The sequence below is a fragment of the Carettochelys insculpta genome, chromosome 3, assembly GCF_033958435.1.
Source record: "Carettochelys insculpta isolate YL-2023 chromosome 3, ASM3395843v1, whole genome shotgun sequence".
Classification (NCBI taxonomy): Eukaryota; Metazoa; Chordata; order Testudines; family Carettochelyidae; genus Carettochelys; species Carettochelys insculpta.
This window is the reverse complement of record NC_134139.1, coordinates 124567959-124587726: the sequence shown is the minus strand read 5'-3', so window position 1 is coordinate 124587726 and position 19768 is coordinate 124567959. Positions and strand designations below refer to the sequence as shown.

General features: G+C 45.3%; 1 protein-coding gene across 1 annotated transcript in view; it reads right to left on the bottom strand.

The window, feature by feature from the left end:
* Window positions 1–19768, bottom strand: part of WASF1 (WASP family member 1) — a 183651-nt gene that overhangs the window by 63361 nt on the left and 100522 nt on the right. The window contains exon 2 of the mRNA XM_074988818.1: window positions 14729–14887. Coding sequence (XP_074844919.1) covers window positions 14729–14861 — 133 coding nt within the window. The 5' untranslated portion in view covers window positions 14862–14887. The remainder of the gene's footprint in view (window positions 1–14728; window positions 14888–19768) is intronic.

Here is a 19768-nt window from a genome sequence, read left to right as displayed (position 1 = left end):
AGCATAATGGCAGCTGCGGCGATTTGAAAGTGCCACTTTTGAATTGCATGGCCCCCATGTAGACGGGGGTCTTTCGAAAGGACCCTCCCCATCTTCAAAAGCCCCTTATTCCTATTTGGTTTTAGGAAACAGGGGGAGAGGGTCCTTTCAAAAGAGCCCCAGCTACACTGGCGGCGCGCGATTTGAAAGCGGCACTTTCGAATCGCTGTGGCCACCATTATGCTAATGAGGTGCTGCATATTCATGGAAGTGCCTCATTAGCATATCCCAAAGTATCTCATGAGCATCCCCCTTTTGAAAGGTGGGGGGTAGTGTAGACATAGCCCCTGTGTCAGAATTTGTGGGGGCTGCTGGACTACCAAGAAACAATTAAAGATGTGAGTATATTGCTTAGAAGCAAAATTATTTCACTGCATGAGACATTACCACAAAGGATGGTGAGAGCTTTTCAAATAATAAAGATGTGGCAGTGTCATAGTGCAGTTTGTCAAAAGAGGCGGTGTTAGAACAGACTCAGGAATTAAAGAAAAAATAAGTTCCCAGGATGGTATTCATCCAAAAATTCTAAGAAACTTAAGAAAGAAATGGCTGAGCTGCTAACAAGGCCTAAAGATTATGTGGATAGCAAAAATATACATAATCACATTAGACAGGATTAAATTATGTACATGCTGGTTGGAAATCCATAATTAAGGTTAAGTTGTGCACCTAAAGGCTATAATCTCTCATGATTTGGAGCTTAAAATAACAAATAACCTAAAGTTAGACGAAACCTGGACAGGTTTTTTTCCATAAGTGTCCAACATGGGGATTTTTGCATTGTTTATTCTGAAACATCTGATACTGACCAGGGTCAGAAATATGATATTGTATTAGATGGAGTGCTGGTGTGATTCAGTGTGATACTTCCTGTATCCTTTTATTATACAGTTACAATAAATCTGACTACAGAAATTTTAGTTTTAAAAATTAGGTCTTCTGCTAAACAGATTCTCTCTCAAGCTGCAATACAGCCTCGTTCTCACAGGTGAAACTTTTAAAACAGTACATACATTCAGTTTCTCTGAGATTTCTTTAAAAATTGAAACCTATGAAAAACATCTCTTGGAAAACAACAAAACTAAAACCAAAAACACAACCCTAAAAGATAATTAAAAAACTGACAGTGAGCTTCTGCAGCTCTGTTTCCTGATTTCACTTATTATTTTTTCATCTAATGTCTAACATAAAAGGGGAAGTATATGGGTGTATGTAAGTTAATGTCTAACCTATTGCATTACAAGCAATCAGTCACACGATTATTAATTGGTCTTATGTTACTTTCAAAAATACAGTGCACGGAAGGGAAGTAAACACTGATTATATTGAAACCTGTATGAAATATGAAATTGTAATAAATCTTAAAATATACAGAGTAGTCTAAAGTGATGATCAAACAAGAGAAAACTGGTGCAGCTGTTGACTGTACGGTACAATATCTATGCTAATACAGAAGAGAGAAATTTAGGGCTGGAATGGACCTTAACAGGCCATCAAGTCCAGTTCCTGTGCTGAGGCAGAGCCTAAACTTAGACCAGCCCTAACAGATGTTTGTCCAACCTCTTCTTAACAATCTCTAATGACAGGGATTCCACAACCTCTTTTGGAAGCCTATTCCAAGATTTAACTACCTCTATAGTTAGAAACTTCTTCCTGATGTCTAACCTAAATCTCCTTTGCTACAGATTAAACCAATTAATTTTGTCCTACCTACAGTGGGCACCAACAACTGACCACCATATTCTTTTTAAAACTCTTTAAATTATTTGAAGACTCAACAGATTCCCCTTTATTTTTTCAAAACAAAACATGGCATTGAAGTCTTCTACCTCAGAAGGGCATGTTTCAAAGCCATGAATGTATGAAAACAGGAAGTTATAACGGAAACTTTTTTGCGTCTTTAATTCCAGCATTCATCGCAAACAATTCTACAATGCATCTTAAGACTTGTATTCACACCTCTGAAAACACAGCACACGTACTGTAGAGCAGTGCATACAGTCATGTAATTTTACACGTTTAACAAGTACCAAATTTTGAACAGTTGTTTGCATAAATATTAGGATAAATCAGCATATGGAAAGTTTAAAAAATAACAGATAAACTTGATTTTAAAGCAGAGTTTAGTTTAGTTTCATGCTGCTGAGGTGTTAACATTAAAAATGTCAAGTTAAAGCATACTTTAAAAATTGATTTTTGCCCTGATGGTGTTACTTTATCCACCATAATGAATAACCTGTCTAACTGAACTTGGAGCAGAACTTAACTAAAGTGATGTCTTGTGGACCGTTAAAATCCTGTTTCAGTGGGGGAAAAAAATCTCTCCATTAGATGGCGGGGTGCAGCTAAGGAAGGACACTGGGTACACGCTTTCTAACCAGGAAGCAGCTACAAAGATGGTAGCAACTGTGTTTCTTGCTGAAAATGGCTGAGCCGGCTCTATTGTTAATTTGCACTACTGATAACATCAATGCAGCTGCACCATTGCTGGAAATGGACATGCAATTTTTCTTGTATAGATGAACTCAGAAAGCAAGAGATACAAAGAAGAGTGCTTAGGAAGCTGAAACAACAGCTGCTGGTGTCCACAGAGCTACTGTTGCTAAGGTAATAAGAGCTGCCAAATGACAGATTTTTTTTATCAAGTCATAGAAACCAAAAAAGAGAGAAAGCGCATGTGTGCGAGAAACACTACATACATACAATTCTGTATGTTGCCATTACATTTTCCCCTATTACACATACAAACACAGAGGCTGTGTCTACACTATAAAAGTAATTTTGAAGTTGCTCACTTTGAAGTTAAGCATCTACACACACCCTACTTCAAAGTAAAAAAAGCAGTCAAGTAGCACTTTAAAGACTAACAAAATAATTTATTAGGTGGTGAGCTTTTGTGGGACAGACACACTTCTTCAGACCATAGCCTTACCAGAATAGACTCAATATTTAAGGCACAGAGAACCAAAAATAGTAATCAAGGTTGACAAATCAGAAAAAAACTATCAAGGTGAGCAAATCAGAGAGTAGAGGGGCAGAAGGAGGTGGGGGAGGTCAAGAATCAGATACGCCAAGTATGCAAAAGAGCCCCTATAATGACCCAGACAATTCACATCTCAGTTCAAACCACGTGTAAACGTGTCGAATTTGAAAATAAAAGAGAGTTCAGCAGCCTCTCTTCCAAGATTGTTGTGAAAATTCCTCTTCAGTAAGACACAGACTTTAAAGTCATTAACAGAATGGCCCACTCTATTAAAATGCTGACTGACCAGTTTGTGGATCAGGAGTGTTTTTATGTCTGTTTTGTGCCCATTAACTCTTTGTCTAAGAGAGTTTGAAGTCTGTCCAATATACAAAGCATGTGGGCATTGTTGGCACATGATGGCATATATGATGTTAGTTGAGGAACATGAGAATGTGCCCGTGATTCTGTGAATAACCTGGTTAGGTCCAGTAATGTTATCTCCAGAATAGATATGTGGACAAAGCTGGCAACAGACTTTGTTGCAAAGAAAAGCTTCCAGGACTGGTGCTGCTACTTGAAAGTAACGCACTACTTCATTACCAGGAATGGAGTAAGAACTTCAGAGATGGGCCCCCTACTTCAAAGTTACCTTCAAAGTAAGGGAAAATGTGAGTAGACTCTCTGCTGGCTACTCCAAAGTAGTACCCAAGTGGATGAACAGGCGCAGGAGGATCCGGTTGATGGTGTTGATGACCTGCACAGGCTGGAGGGCACAGGTGCCCATAAGCATGTGGCAGCATGTTGGGAGGGGCTATCCGGGGTGCCCAGCTGCCATGCAACGATGGCCACCGTTTCTTCAGGGGGGAGCACAAGCCGTGTGAAGGTGTCCTGGTGGTGTAGTGCTTGTGCCAGCCACTATCACAGCTCCATGAAGGTGGCCTGGTCATCCTAAAATTGTGTAATGACCACTTGTTGTCCCACTCCTCCAGGATGATGCGAGCCCACCATTCCCCACTGGTGGGGTACTGCCAGAGGCAATGGCGGGCCCAGGGACGGGGTGCTCTGGATGCACCACGGGCGGGGGGGAGCCTGCAGGATGCCAGCCATGTGGTGGGCAGCATACAGCCTCAGGTGGACTGCTGCCAGGATGGTCACCAGGCTGGTCATGATGTCCAGGATGTCCTTGTCCAGGAGGCCCTACAGGTCCATGCTCGGCTGCGGTGTTGGGGCTGAGCAAGGCTCCGCTGGTGCTATGCTGGAGGTCGCATACTGAAAGCAGCTTGAGCCCTCAGCACATACGTGGGGGAGGGAGTGTTTGGAAGGGCCCCATAAGAGGGCAGCTGGCCAGTGCTCCAGGAAGGGCTTGTTGGTCATTTGACCCTTCTCTTGCCATTTCCTGCCCTGTTCTTATGAAAGGGGGCCTCTGTGCTGTGTAGCTGCTCCCTTTCGAAAGGACAGGGGGATCTCTTCGACGTTGCAGATCACAACATCGATCTACGTTTTGTGTATAGTTGTGTCATATCAAAATGACTCTCCTTGAAATTATGGATTGGGATTACCCCTTTTGACATCCCTTGCTAGCATGGCCACAGCCAAAGAGTTTCTGGTTGGTAGTCATTTAGTTAATTTTCATGAAGCCTCTCATAACCATCTAAGCTGCACATTGCATAGCCAGCTAAGGATTCAAACAATGTAGTGCAGAGTAAAATAATTGTTTTTTTTTTCTAATTTTATTTTACACAGATGCAGGATAGCATCTACTTTTCTTTAAGGAAAATATTTTGAAAACTAAATGGGTTACAGAGTCTTCCTTTAAATAGAAAATACAAAAAGACACAGAATAGGTGTTATAGCTCATTTCTACACAGAGTTTCAGTGGACAATTTTATTCTCTATTAATATACACAAAAAGCAGAAGTGGATCACCAGAAAGCTTCCACTAACTGTTCAGTGGTTTACTTTTACTCCTCATCCTGAAGCATGGATAGTACCTTCCAGAGGACAATGTGTAAGGAAGACAAAGAAAGATTTATAGCCTGCTACCTATTTATCCTACAACTGTTGGGATATGAGCCAAAGTAGTTTTGAAAATATCAGTATGACAATTTCCGGATTTTTATGTGACAGAAGAACTGCCAGAGAGAGACATAACCTGAGTTATGGTCTAGTTCACGGCAGGATTTTGTGTACTGCAAACTTGTAATAACATGCCGCACAAATTTATCTTCTTGTTTTGTTTGCTGTTTGCCATAACCATTGATAACATCACTGCAGTGCCCAAACAGGGCTCTAGCCTTGCTTGACAGTTTCTTTTAAGAATCATTCCTGTTGGCTTATTTTCACTGGAGACCACTCCAGGGTTAAACTCATCTGTATTTTATTAAATGCGACTATTGGATTAAAGGAGAAAGGGGAACTAGCTTTCAAGCACACGCACACATACCCACCTGCACTCTTACCCTTACACAGGAGATCATGCAGATGAAGTGTTGCATAGAGACAGTGGAGGAAGCCAAAGCACAGTCAGTCTGGAGTGTGTCTGCAGTCACAAATCTGGCAATCCCCTCATCAGCTCACTCTCTTGCCAGCTTGTGCTCTCTTGTCAGCAGAGCACTTAGACGCAGTCAGTACCATCCACCCTGGGGAGAGGGAGAGAGGCCCAGGTCCAGGGCCTCCTGCCTCCCCAGCCAGCAGATACTAAGGGCATGTCTATACTTCTGGGAAGACTGACCCAGTCAGAGTTGATCTTCCAGAGTTCGATTTTGCATGTATGGTAAAGCCTTATTTTTCTAGTATAGACAAAGCCTGATTTCTGCAGAGTGGGTGATGGCAAGAAGATCCCACTTATAGCTTTGCACCCATCTTTTTATGTGTTTCAGTCCATAGCTCTTGTCCTGTCCCACTGCCCCAAGACACTGCGAGACCAGGAGTCATCACCACTGGTCCAGGACTCTGTGGGTATGGCTACACAGCAAGGTTATTCCAGAACAGCTTAATCTGGAGTTATTATTCCAAAACAAGGTATTCCAGAATAATGCATCTACAGTACAGGGAAGCCCCGGAATAAGCAAAACTTATTCTGAAACAGTGCATCTGTACACAATAAAGCCTATTTCAGATTAGAGCCCCTACAAGCACTGCTTCCAGTGACTCTAACCCAAAATATCATGTCTACACAGCAGAATTATTTTGGAATAAGGTATTCCAGAATAGTTTATTTTGAAGTAGCCCTTATTCCAGCTGTATCTACACGGTCCACTAGGAAGAAAGGTGCTTTTGAAAAGGGGGTTTCCTTCTGAACGAACTCTGTCCACATGGCTGCTTTGGCTTATGCAAATGGTTCTTCCGGAAGCCAGCTCATGCAAGAATATGCAAGTGAGGCGTGAGATATTTAAATCCATGCCTCATTTGCATTTCCAATTGGCCATATTTGTATTCCCCTTCCAAAAGGGAGGGGCCATGAAGACACAGCTTCCCCATCTACACAGCCCATACTCCAAAATCATTTTGGAATAAGCACTATTGTTTGTACAACAGGGTTTATGGAATTCAAAATAAGCTGTTCACTATTCTCAAATTATTTTGAAATAGCAGTTGCATCATGTAGATGCTCACAAAGTTATTTCGAAATAATGATGATTATTTCAAAATAACTTTGCTGTGTAGACATACCCTATATGGACATGAGTCATCAACTAACAGCAGATGTTACTTTGATCTTCTCTTGATGGGGTCTATTTCTCTTTCTTGGGTGGTTTCTCTTGCAGGGCTCAGCTCCTATTATTCTCTGGCCATGGTCATCTGGGCAAGCTGGCTTCAGAGATTGATTCCATTGCATACCCATATTCACACTGCCATCATTCACACAAATGGAACGCTCACTTCAGAGAAAGAAATTTCTTTTACAAAGGTACAGCCAGGATTTCTTACAGACTTTTGGTATCTATAAACAATTTCTTACTAACTTATAATACTTAATATACACCTACCAAATGCTATAAAACAAAGCTTAAGAAAGAAAATATAACTATATAGAACAAAGCTAAATCTATAAAACAAAACTACTGTTACAAAACTTACAGAAAGTTTCAGGACTTAAAACCCAGAGATGACTGAAAATTCCATAACTTACATGTGCATTGTACGGGACAGATCAGAGGCTTAATACAACAGTCCTAAGGAGAGAATTACATATCTTCCTAATTTTTCAATTGCTTGTTGCTGTTTTTCTTTGTTCCTACGTCAAATTTTTTCAGTAAAAATGCTTGAATTAAAACCAAAGGACAACTGATTTGGTCTCATGATATAACGTCATCAAATACCTCATCTTTATTTAGATTTATCTCTTTGCTACCTTTGTTATTATCTCTATGCACTCAGACAAAACTGTATATAACTGTACATAAGTTATCTAACCAACACACAATGCACATCAGTTTCATTTCAGGTCCAAAACCTTGAATTTCATAACTGAGCTTCTTGTCTCTGCAATTTTAGATAACAGATTCAAAGGCAGGCTTTCTAAAAGTCACAGTGACAGGAGTCTAATCCTGTAATTGAAGGCATAATATTGAGTGCAGAATTTTTAATTTTTTGCATAGAATTCTTGTAGGAATAAGCCGTATAGGAAGGAACTCCAAAGTCAACTGCATAACTAATTTGAAGAGAAACAATAAAAACAGGGCTTTGATACCTAGTGAGCCTAATTCTCCAACAGGCAGAACTAGGGTTATAATGACTAAGGCTGTGGCCACACTAGCCCCCTCCTTTCGGAAGTGGCATGTCAATGAGGGACTTTGGAAGATGTTAATGAGGCGCTGACATGAATGTGCAGTGCCTCATTAGCATAATGGTGGCCGTGCAATTCAAAAGTGCCACTTTTGTAGTGCTGCTGCCCATGTAGATGAGTGCCTTTCAAAAGGACCTCCCCCCCAACTTCGAAAGCCCCTTCTTCCTATTTGGTTTTAGGAAGAAGGGGGCTTTCAAAGTTGGGGTGATCCTTTTGAAAGGCCCCCAACTACACAGGAGACAGCATTCCAAAAGCAGTACTTTCGAAATGCACACAGCTACCATTATGCTAATGAGGCACTGCACTGTCATGTCAGCGCCTCATCAGCATATTCCAAAATCCCTCATTAACATGTCCCTTCCAAAAGAAGGGGGCTAGTGTGGCCACAGCCTAAAAGAGCAACTTTCACCATCAACACAGGGAACGTTTTCACGCATGCATAAACAGACTGAATAATATATATTTGTTATCTGGACTCCTCCTCAAGAAAGAAGAAAAATGAGCATAAACAAATAGCAAACATTTTCCTTTTTAAAAGCAACAAGAAGGCTACGTCTACACTAGCCCCAAACTTCAAAATGGCCACGCAAATGGCCATTTTAAAGTTTACTAATGAAGCGCTGAAATGCATATTCAGCACTTCATTAGCATGCGGGCGGCCGCGGCACTTTGAAATTGATGCGCCTCGCCGCCGTGCGGCTCGTCCCGATGGGGCTCCTTTTCGAAAGGACCCCGCCTACTTCGAAGTCCCCTTATTCCCATAAACAGATGGGAATAAGGGGACTTTGAAGTAGGCGGGGTCCTTTCGAAAAGGACCCCCGTCGGGACGAGCAGCACGGCGGCGAGGCGCGTCAATTTCGAAGTGCCGCGGCCGCCCGCATGCTAATGAAGCGCTGAATATGCTTTTCAGTGCTTCATTAGTAAACTTCGAAATGGCCATTTGCGTGGCCATTTCGAAGTTTGGGGCTAGTGTAGACACGGCCAAAGACTGGTTAGAAATCATCAGCCCCATTACTTGTCTGTCTGATTACTGTACAAGCAAAGGTCAAAGTAGAATAGTGGAAAAAAAAGATACATTTTATAGAATAGAATTTTGTATTTGAGCTGGTATGTACCTCAGGTTCAGTTATCATGATGGATCCTTTTGAGGAGATACATATATCTATTTATATATATGCCGCCTTCAACATTCATTGGGCTGCCAGTCGGAAAAATGTCAGTCTCATAGTGATTAAAAAAAAACACTTACTACACTGGCAATGGTTCACTTGACAGCCTTTAAAGTTGCTGCGGCTCCAGGTAAAAGACAGACTTTTCACAAAGATTCCTATAAGGTTCAACCTGGTGAAGGACTCATTCATTTAAAATAATTGAGAGCACAAAAAAAATCTTCATTGATTTATATCTTTAATGCTATTCATTCCTTTGCCTTTAATTAATTACATTATAAAATAGTAGTTCAAATCAGTTACAATTACATTTTAGAAATTATATATGCTTAACTAAACAGCAGTCTTTTACCCTATTCCATCCTCTTGCACTGAGCCAAGAACCTCTGGCAACAATTTGTCTAATGTGAAGGTGATTCCATCAGCTGTCCTGAAAGCTTGTTCCAAAACTTAACTGTGCATATATTTGGGAAGATTTCCTTAGCATCTTACCTCAATATCCAATGCTGTAGATTAAGCCAATTAATTCTCATCCTACTTTCTGTGGACACAGAGAACAACTGATCACCATGCTGCTTATAACAGCCCTTAAGATATATGGAGATTGTCATCAGGTGTCACTCTCAGGCATCTTTTTTCAAGACTAAATGTGAGCAAAACTCGTGGACTATCTACACACAAAATGCATTTTGTCAATAGTCTGTCGACAAAACTCAGCACTTTCCCCAACAGTGTTTTGCTTCTCTGCCATAAGGCATAACTCTTTTCTTGATAGACTCCTGGCAACAAAACAGCAGCACAGATGCTCTCGGGGGACTTCTGTCACTAGAGAGGTCCTCCATGGTGCTGGGGGGGAGCCCTCTCCGCAGCAATCAAGGCTCTATGACCTGTGCCTCTGGCCACTCTTCCAGGTACCAAGAGCCTAGGAAGCCCCGTAGCAGCAAGCACACAGTATGCAAGCAGCACAGGCTGCATGCTGTCTGTAGGCATGCCTCAACAGCCATACCCCAAGCCGGTACAATGGCACAGGCAGCCATAGACCCCCCTGGACGCTCATGAGACCCTCTCGAGGGGTCGCAGGACCCGCCCCCAGGGTCAAAAAAATCTGTCCCCTTCCTGATCCAGCCCTGCAATCAAGGACCTGCTGGCCCTCTGGGGAGAGGAGGCCGTGCTCCTGGACCCCTCTGACAAGGGACGCAATGCGCCAGGTATGCCTGCCTTGCCACGGCCCTAGCAGAGTGTGGCCACCCCATCTGCACCCTGGAACAGGTGCGGGCCAAGGTAAAGGAGCTCTGCCATGGCAACCCGTGGTCTTGGGATGCACAGCGAAGTTCAAGGGGCAGGGAAGCCACCTGCTCCTATTATCAGGAACTAAACCAACTCCTGGGGTGGGGCAGAGAAAGCGTTCCCAGCACTGCAGCCCTCAGGACCAAGGAGGAGGCCCACCCACCGCAGCAGAAGCAGGTGCCGGAGCAGGTGGAGACTGTACTGGAGGCCCAGCGCGAGCCAGACTCGGACCTGGAGTTGAGCCAGGGTACCCTGGTAATCACACTGGACTTTGGCCCCCTCACATGGGGTGACATCCAGGGCATTGCCAAGCCTGTTCAGGGAACTGGCGGGGGTGGTGGGGTGGATGGCCCTGCAATGGCTGGGTGCAGGCCAGCATCAGGGACATCAGCCTGACCCCAGGCATAACACTGAGAGGTGAACCCCTGGCATGCAAGCACACCTGTGGGGGACAGGAAGCACCCTCCCCTGTGGACAGCTTCATAGGGCACATGTGTGGATGGGGGAGGCAGGCATAGGGAGGGCTGGTCTGCACCCAGCTTGCTCACCACCCATGTGGAGACCCCTCAGTGCCTGGACACCTGTGGGACAATCCACCATCAGGTGGGGGGGAAGGGAGGGTGGAGAAGTCAGCCCAGTCCCATGCGGCAGGGCACACCGTGCAGAGCACACATGCTTGTGCTCCTTGGACATCTCCATCCCATGTCTTGGGGGAAGGGCCTCTGCTCATGGGGTTGGGGCCAGGGCCTTGGAAGCTGCATTGCAGGAAGGACTCACCTTCTCCCACTTTCTCCTTACAGCTACCTTGTAGAAACTGACAGGCCAGCTCCCCACAACCACCCATGGCACCAGGGCCTGCCAATGCTATTGCACGGCCAGTCAGCCCCATTGCAGGGCCTGCAACGGATAGCCCCAGAGCACCGCTTGAGAGGCCTCCCACACCACTGTCATGGGAGGAGGCCCACATCTTCAGGGCCCACCACAGGGCTCATGCTGCCGCCCTGCAGGCATACACAGCTGCCCTGTGGAGACAGAATGAACTGCTGGAGCAGTGGGTGCAAAGTGAGGCGGTGTGGTGGCTGTTTGAGTGGGAGAAGGACGGATAGGAGCAGGATGGCCGACATGAGCCTGAGCTGAACTGATGGCTGTTACCAGTGCCAGGTGGGCCCAGTCAACCCAACCAGCAGTGGCCACCGCCACTGACCACCACCGTCCTGGCTCCCTGGCCCCTCTACCCTCTCATGCCAACAGTCCTCCAGGTGGTCCTTGATCTGGTGGGGTGGTGGGGTGGATCATGGCTGCAGTCACCCCCCCCAGCTATGCCCCAATCACCCCTTGCTCCTCCCACCAAGCCTGTGCCAACCACACCCCCACTTCCCCATCTTCCTGGCCCCATCCCAGCCCCAACAGGGACCCGAAACCTGCAGCAAGTGGGGATCCTGAGGCCAGTGTGATTTAGGGTCCTGCTCCCCCTTGGGGTCACTACCACCCCAACTCCTCCTTGGTCTGATGCCTCCCACCACCTGTACCAACCCCCTTACCCCCCTGTATATAGTTACCAGTTTGTGGACATTGTTAATAGTTTTCTACACCAACATTTATTTTAACACATTTTTCCTATGTTAAAGTAAAAGAATTATTGGTTTAACACCCCTGTGTCCCTCGTTACTGGGACAAGTGGATGTGTGTGGGTGGTTGTGGTGAGGACAGGCTGGGGCTGTGGGCCCAAGGATCCTGCAGGGAGTACCCTGGGGAAGGTCATTGTGGGCCATTGGTGAAGCCGTCCCATAGGGCCTCCCAATCTGCATCCCGTCCCTGTGGGCTTGGCAGATAGGAGCTGCACCTGGCTGTTCATAGCCTGGGCCAGCATAGACCTTCAACCCCAGGAGAAAGGCATTCTTCCTGCTCTCCACAATGTTGTGGAGGGCACAGTATGCCCCCACATCCAGACAGGTCAGCAGACACTGAAAATGTACCTTCAGACGGCCGAAGGCACACTTGACCCAGTTGTGCACCTGGTTGAAGAGGTCCTGGGTGAGGTACAGGTGGCCGGTGTATGGCCGCATGAGCCAGGGAAGGAGGGTTTGGGCTGCATCCCCCAGGATGCAGAATGGCATAGTCACATCCCTGACCATAAGTTGCCAGTGGGGGATGAAGGTCCCCACCTCCATCCTCCAGCAGAGGCTGGAGTTGCGGAACACCCAAGCATCATGGGTCCAGTCCAACCACCTGATACATACGTCCATGAACCATTCCTTGTGGTCGACCAGGGCCTGCATCACAACTGAGTGATATCCCTTTCATCTTATGTACTGAGCCACACTGTGGTCTGGGGCATGAATGGGGATGTGGGTCCCAAACCAGCTGGGGAAGCCCAGGGTAGTGAAAACGGTCACAGCTATGTCCACATCCTCAAGGCAGATGACTCTTCAGAGCAGGATGTCACTGCTGGCCATGAGAACCTGTAAAAGGAGGAGACCGAACACGCATGTGAGGGACCGAAATAGGTAGGCTCTGGGCTCCAGGTGGATCCCTGGCCCCCTCCCGGCCCCCATTCCTTCCAGAGCCCTCTAATGCCCACCCCTCTGGCAGCAGATCTGTGTAAGGGGGGACAGCATGGTCCCCAGAGGACGGAGCTCCCCTCTTGGCCCCACTCCCATCCCCACCACCCGGTGCCCTGAGGCTCCCCCTGATGGGACCTCCTCCCTTCCCAGCACGCGAGGCCTGCAGACCAAGACTGTCTTACCTGCATAAGGACGGCCCCAGTGGTGGTCCTGCCCACCCTGAACTGGTTCCCGATGGAGCAGTAGCTGTCTAGGGTGGTGAGCTTCCATAAGACAATGGCCATGTGCGTCTCCAGGGGAATGGAGGGTCACATGCAGGTGTCCTCCCTACAAAGGGCAGGGGCAAGCCACGTGCACAGCTCCAGTAACATTTCCTTCTGCAGTTGGAAGTTCTGGATCCAACACTGGTCATTCCACTCACCCATGACAAGGCAGCACCACCAATCAGCCCTGGTGGTGTACCGCCTCACCCCCATGATGACCTGGGGGCAGGGGGCAGCCCCAGGATGCCAGGGTTGGACATCCTGATGGCGAGGTGGGGCACAAGCCACAGAACAGGTAGGTGACAGCTGCGGCAATGATGGGGAGCAGCTGCTGCAGCTCTGCCTGGGTCCAGGGCCTGGCCGGGGATGGTCTGGATCCACGGCTAGCTGTATGGCACGGGGTCTCCCTCGGGCCATATGTGCTCCCTGCATGGGCTATGCTGTCCCTGTGGGATTTGCAAAGCCTCTGGTGTGCAGGGAACAGGCATTTGGGAGGGGCCCTTTAAAGGCGCACCTGCCAGGAATCCTAGAAGGGCTTTCCAGCCATACAACCTTTTCTGCAGGCTTCTGGGGCGCGTTCTGTCAAGATAGCAGCCAGGGATGCATGGCCGCTCTCTGTCGACAGAGCGGGTCGCTTTTTCAATCCACTTGTGTGTGTGGCCATAATCTGTCAACAGTAGTTTTGTCGGAAGACATCTTCCGACAGTATCTTCAGTCGACAGATGGCTCTAGTGTAGATGTAGGCCTAATGCATTAATAGAACCTCTTCTCATTGCCTGTTATGTCCTTTGCTTGGGATAACTCATTTTGTGGCTTTGCTTTTCTCATTTTTTCCCTATGTTCTTGTATTATTCTTTTGTACTCAACTGTAGTAATTTGTTCATGTTTCCAGTTTTTGTAAGAATCCTTTTTGATGTTTAGTTTATTACAGAGCTTCTAATGAAGTTATTTTGGCTTCTTATTACTCTATCTTTACTTTGTATCAGGATCGTTTGCTGTTAGGCCTTTAATATGATTTGAGAATCTGCCAGCTCTCCTGAACTCCTTTTCCCCTTAGATATTCTCAATGATCACAACTTAATTCAGAGTGTATGTTATTGTGTAATACTGTTGTAGTTAGATGTCCAATAGCATTTACCGTCAACTTCAAGCCTAATAAACCATACATTAAGGCCATATCATAATTACACTTTAACAGGCCACTTATGCCCTAACTGATTTAAATATAGGGCCCTACAAAAGATGCAGGGAGCAATGAAAGGTGATTGGCAGGTACAGGCAGAAGAAACAGCTCCTCAACACATACCAGCTACATTTTAAGCATGCCAAGTATGCTGTTCATTCAGTAACATTAATGCAGAAACAGTAACATCGTAACCTGGAAAAACAAGAGTGTTCTTGCCTGTTATCTAGCTGTAGAGGCTTATGTCGCCAGAACTGTCAGTCAACACCTTTCATGAGCACTAAATTAATTTACAAGATAACAAAAGAAAACATAAGATTCAGAACAGTTTGTGTAAGACAAGGCTGATAGAGAAATAAGACGTTGCATTTTGAATTTGAAAATGTGGTTCTGTTTCATCTAAAAAACTATGAGCAAATGACATTTTAGTTTGAAATAAATTGTAATGTTAACAGTACAATGTACTTACTTAGACTACTCAGTTGTCTAATTATATTTGCCAAGGAGATATTGGTGACACATTCCAGTTCATTCTTGATGCCTCTGGGCAGTGCTGTGTGACACAGGTGCCTGGGGTCTATGTTTCTTTTCACTAATGGCATTTTGAGATACCAGAGGCCTGGCACACCTGTGAAGAAATTAAACAGAAACATTGTTATGGCTTTCCTTAATGAATTTTGTTCAGACTATTACATCTAATTAAGTAATCAATACTGGCAATAGTAAAATACCTTCACATTTAAGTGAAGAAGGGATTTTTTGCCTTGAAAGATTGGTTACATGAACCTGTGTTTCTGAGTCTCATTTTCAACCTTGTGAACTTTTATTTGACTTCTGTATCAATGAGCTTATGAACATTTTGTTACTATTCATGTCTTTCTGAAAAAGATCATAGAAACATAGAAAACTGGAAGGGATCTCTAGAGGTCATTGAGTCCTGTCCCCTGACCTCACAGCAGGACCAAGCACCATCTGGACCATCTCTGACAGATGTCTACCTAACCTGTTCTTAAACATCTCTAGTGATGGAAAACTCTCTTTTGTATTGTAGCAGTGAATTATTTCTCTCCTTGATGCACTAGTCTGCTTTTATGAAACTTTTACTTGGACTTCCACCATGGGGGTGGCCGGTGGGGGGCATGGCCTGGGCTTCAACCACTTTCCCTCTGAGGCCTTGCTTCCCTCTTAGGTGACAGAGCAGACCATAGCCAGGACTTCAATAGCCTATTGCCAGACAGAGGGATGTGAGATGACCACCGTAGGATATGACCAAGGATGCTGAGGGACTGCACCAAGGGTCTGATTGCAACTGGACTGAGGGACAACAGACAAACACCAAGGGACTGTCTCAGGCGAGCATTGGCTTCCATGGCCCGATGGACTGAGTTCAATTGAAATAAGCTAATTTTTTTTTACTGTTTGTTTAAAATCTTAGGACTTATCCCCAATAGGGGCAAATTCATCCATTACTTATGGTGATAGACTAAGACTATGCTATATGTTATGGAGGTTTGCCGATGAGTTACTTACTTATTGGCATAAGTATAATTCACAAAATATATGTATCTGGGGCAGGGCAGGCTACATTTCATACTTGTTAACCACGTTAAGTGCTTGTTACTGCTGCAAACAGGATGTAAGGAATCATTAAAAAAGGGATAGAGAATAAGATGAAGAATATCTTATTGCCCTTACAGAAAACTATGTTATGCCCACATCTTGAATACTGCATACAGATGTGGTCTCCTCATCAAAAAAAAGATATATTGGCATTAGAAAAGGTTCAAAAAAGGGCAATTAAAATGATTAGTGGTTTGCAACGGGTCCCATATGAAGAGAGATTAAAGAGAAAAGAGGCAACTAAGGGGGGATATGATAGAGGTATATGAAATTATGAGTGGAATGGAGAAAGTGAACAAGGAAAAGTTATTTACTTATTTTCATAATAACAAAACTAGAGGACACCAAATGAAATTAATGGGCAGCATGTTTAAAACAAATAAAAGGAAGTTCTCCAAAGCACAGAGTACAGTCAACCTGTGGCACTCCTTGCCAAAGGAGGCTGTGAAGGCTAGGACCATAACACGGTTTAAACAAGAACTATACAAATACATGTAGGTTAGGTCCAATGGCTATTAGCCAGAATGGATCAGGAATGGTGTCCCTAGCCTCTGTTTGTCAGAAGCTGGAGATGGATGGCAGGAGAGTGATTGCTTGATCGACACCTGTTCGGTCCACTCCTTCTGGGGCACTTGGTATTGGACACTATCGGCAGACAGATACTGGGCTGGATGGACCTTTGTTCTGATCCAATATGGCCGTTCTTATGTTCTTATGCTGTCACCCACCTCTGTACCACTGATGACTTATATGTGCTTGTTTGCTTAACCCATGCAATTTGGCTTTTTTGCTTGTGAACATTTTCTCAGTAAAACTCCTTTAATCTGTTCCTTACTCAATCCCAGGAAAAATCCCATGGACAAATCCTCTTGATTCCCTTGTTTCAAATCAAACTCCCTTTCTACTGAAACAGGCACAGTGCTCATACATATCATTTAGTTTGGAAGGCAGGTATGAGAGGCATATTCGAAAGACTAGTTGGTAGCTACTTTTCATAACTGTATTTTCCCCCAAGATGTGTTGTTCATATCAATTCCATCCTAGGAGTGTGCATGCCCAGGTACACAGTCATTGGAGATTTTTGCCTTAACAGTATCCATAGGGTCAGCTTGCTGGTATATTGGGCACCACCCATCATACACTCTTCCACAATTTTCTTGCTCGCAACTTTGACAGAGGAGTAGGACAGCAGGTAATGGAATGGTCATGAGCAACACATCTCAAAGAACAAGAGTTACAAAAGATAGGTAATCAGCTTTTTCTCTGAGGGCTTGTTTTTACCAATTCCATAACAGATGACTCACAAGTAGTATACTCAGAAGTGGGCTCAAAGTCCACAGTTTAATGGGTTGCATTACTGCTTTACAGAAGTCAGAATTGTCCCGGGCCTGCCAGACAGGCATGTAATGGGACGCTGGACAGATGACCAGTTGGCTGCTCTACAGATATACTGGATAGGTACTTGGGCTAGCAAAGCTGCTGAAGAGGCTAATGGCTTGAATGTGTGGAAAGAGACAACTGCTGGAGGTGACACCTTCACTTGGTTATTCCAGAAACAAAAGCAAGTGGTGATCCAAGAAGAAATTCTTTGAGCAAACACCAGTGATCTTCATTCTGTCAGACACTGCACTGACTACAAAGCCGATTTGTGAAATGGCTTGGTTTGTTCAATGTGAAAGGCGAGAGCCCTTCTGACATCTAGGAAATGCAGCTGTTGCTTCCTCCAACTACAAGGGCTTTGGAAAAAAGATGAGCAGATAAATGTCCTGACTCACGTGAAACTGGGAAAGCACCAGGTGTAGATGCATTTAGGTCCTATCCCACTAAAAAGATGTACAGGGCTGTTCTGAGGTGACATACACTAATCTCAGATACATGATAGGCCAAAGATATTATGACCAAGAATGCAACCTTTCAAGAAAGGAGGAGAAGGAAACTTGAAATCAAGGCTCCAGGGGGGTGCCAATAGTGGAGGATAACATGAGATTTAGGTCCCACAGAGGGACTGGGTTTCAGGTATGTGGGCAGAGGTTCTCAAAGCCCTTGAGGAAGCTGGCTCTCATGCCTGGGCAAAAACAGACCTGCCTTCTAGTGGCAGGTGGAAAGCCAAAACAGCAGCCAGATGGACCAGAATGGGACAGGCCTCAGAGTTTGAGGAGCACAAGGTAGTTCAGGACCAACTGCAGTGAGGCCTGCTCAGGCTGAATGCCTTTATTCAAGGTCTAGTACATAAACTGCCTCTGCTTTGCCATATAGGTCACCTTGTGGAGGGCTTTGCTGAACACCAGCCAAACATTCCGACTCCTACTCCTGGACATTTAGTCATTCACCAGTTAGGCCATCAGATGCAATACTGCCAGGTCTGGGTGCAGAAGGGTGCTATGGTTTTGTGAAAACAGATCTAGCCAGAATGGTAGCTGAAACAGAGCAGCTTCTGAGAGGTTTAGCAGTGTGCCAAACCAGTGCTGGCACAGCCAAGCTGGCACTAGGAGGATCACCTTAGCCCTGTCCTGCTTGACTTTCATGAAGACTCTGTGAATCAATGGAGCACGGGGTAGCTGGGGTGGGGAAGATATACATCAGGGCCCCAAACATGGGAGCAGAAAGCATTCAATAGAGAGCTACTGTCAGATCTCTGAAAGGAAAAGACTCTGCATTTCCTGTTGTGTCTGGATGCAAGAAGTACTCCCACTTGGGGAGTACTCCACCTGTGGAAGTTAGCACTGGTCATCTCCACATAGTGACCACTCATGGCAAGACAAGTAGTCCCTGATGATGTGACCTGCCAATGATTTCCTGGCCTCAGAGAGATGCGTGGCTATTGTGGATGTTATGTCCCGCAGCTTGAAGGCTTCCAAGGGCAAACAACTTGGCTCCACATTGTGCTTGTTGGTACAGAACATAGCTGCTGTATTATCTGTCAGGACCTGGACTACTCTGTTCTTCATGCGAGGTAGGAAGGCATGGTAGGCCAAGTGGATGATTCCAAGGTCTCTGACATTGATGTGTCATAAACAATTGAGATGTGACCAATGACCTTACATGCTGAGATTGTCCAGCTGGGCTCCCCACTCCAGGTCCAAAACATCAAAGAAGAGGTCACCAATGGAAGGGGGACACAAATGGGACTCCCTCCAGCACCAAGGCAGGCATTTGACACCAAGCTAGTGACAGCCAAATGTGGTCTGGGACATTGACTGCATGCTGTGTCTGTTGAAGATGCAGATGGACACCAGCTATGCCTGCAGCAGCCTGAAGGGGAACTGTGTGTGTCAAACCATACAAGTACATGCCAGTATGTGGGCCAACAGCCACAGGCACATATGAGTGGTGATGTGAGACTAGGGTTCACCGTGGCAGAAACCAGGGCTCAAAAAGAAAAGCTCTTGCCTAGGCAAAATTGAGGAACTTCTCCAATTAAGTTTCTGCACCATGCTTGTGTTAAGGTTGACTTTGTCTTATTTATCAATAGGTCTAGGTTGAGAGAGGCGGAGCAAACTGGGCTGAGATGGTGCCATACCTGATCCTGGGATTGGCCTTTTATTAATCAGACGTGAAGATATGGGTAAAGTTGCATGTCATTGCGCCGCAGGTAAGCAGCCACCAGCAAACTAAGTCTCAGAGGAACTCCGACTAATTAAACCACCTAACACATAACTTAAAGGTCAAACTAAGTACCTAAATACTAATTATAAATGAGGCAAAGCAATGGGCTGAAAGAACTGCTAACACTCTTACAACGCAACACAAGGCGCTCTGACTAACCATCAAGAGCAATAAGAAGGAAGTGAGAGGGCATAGGCTTGGTGGCACCTGATAAGCTGGTGCATGACCACACCACTGAAGTGGGAGCTGAGGCTGACCCTACGGATAACTTTAAGGTAATAGC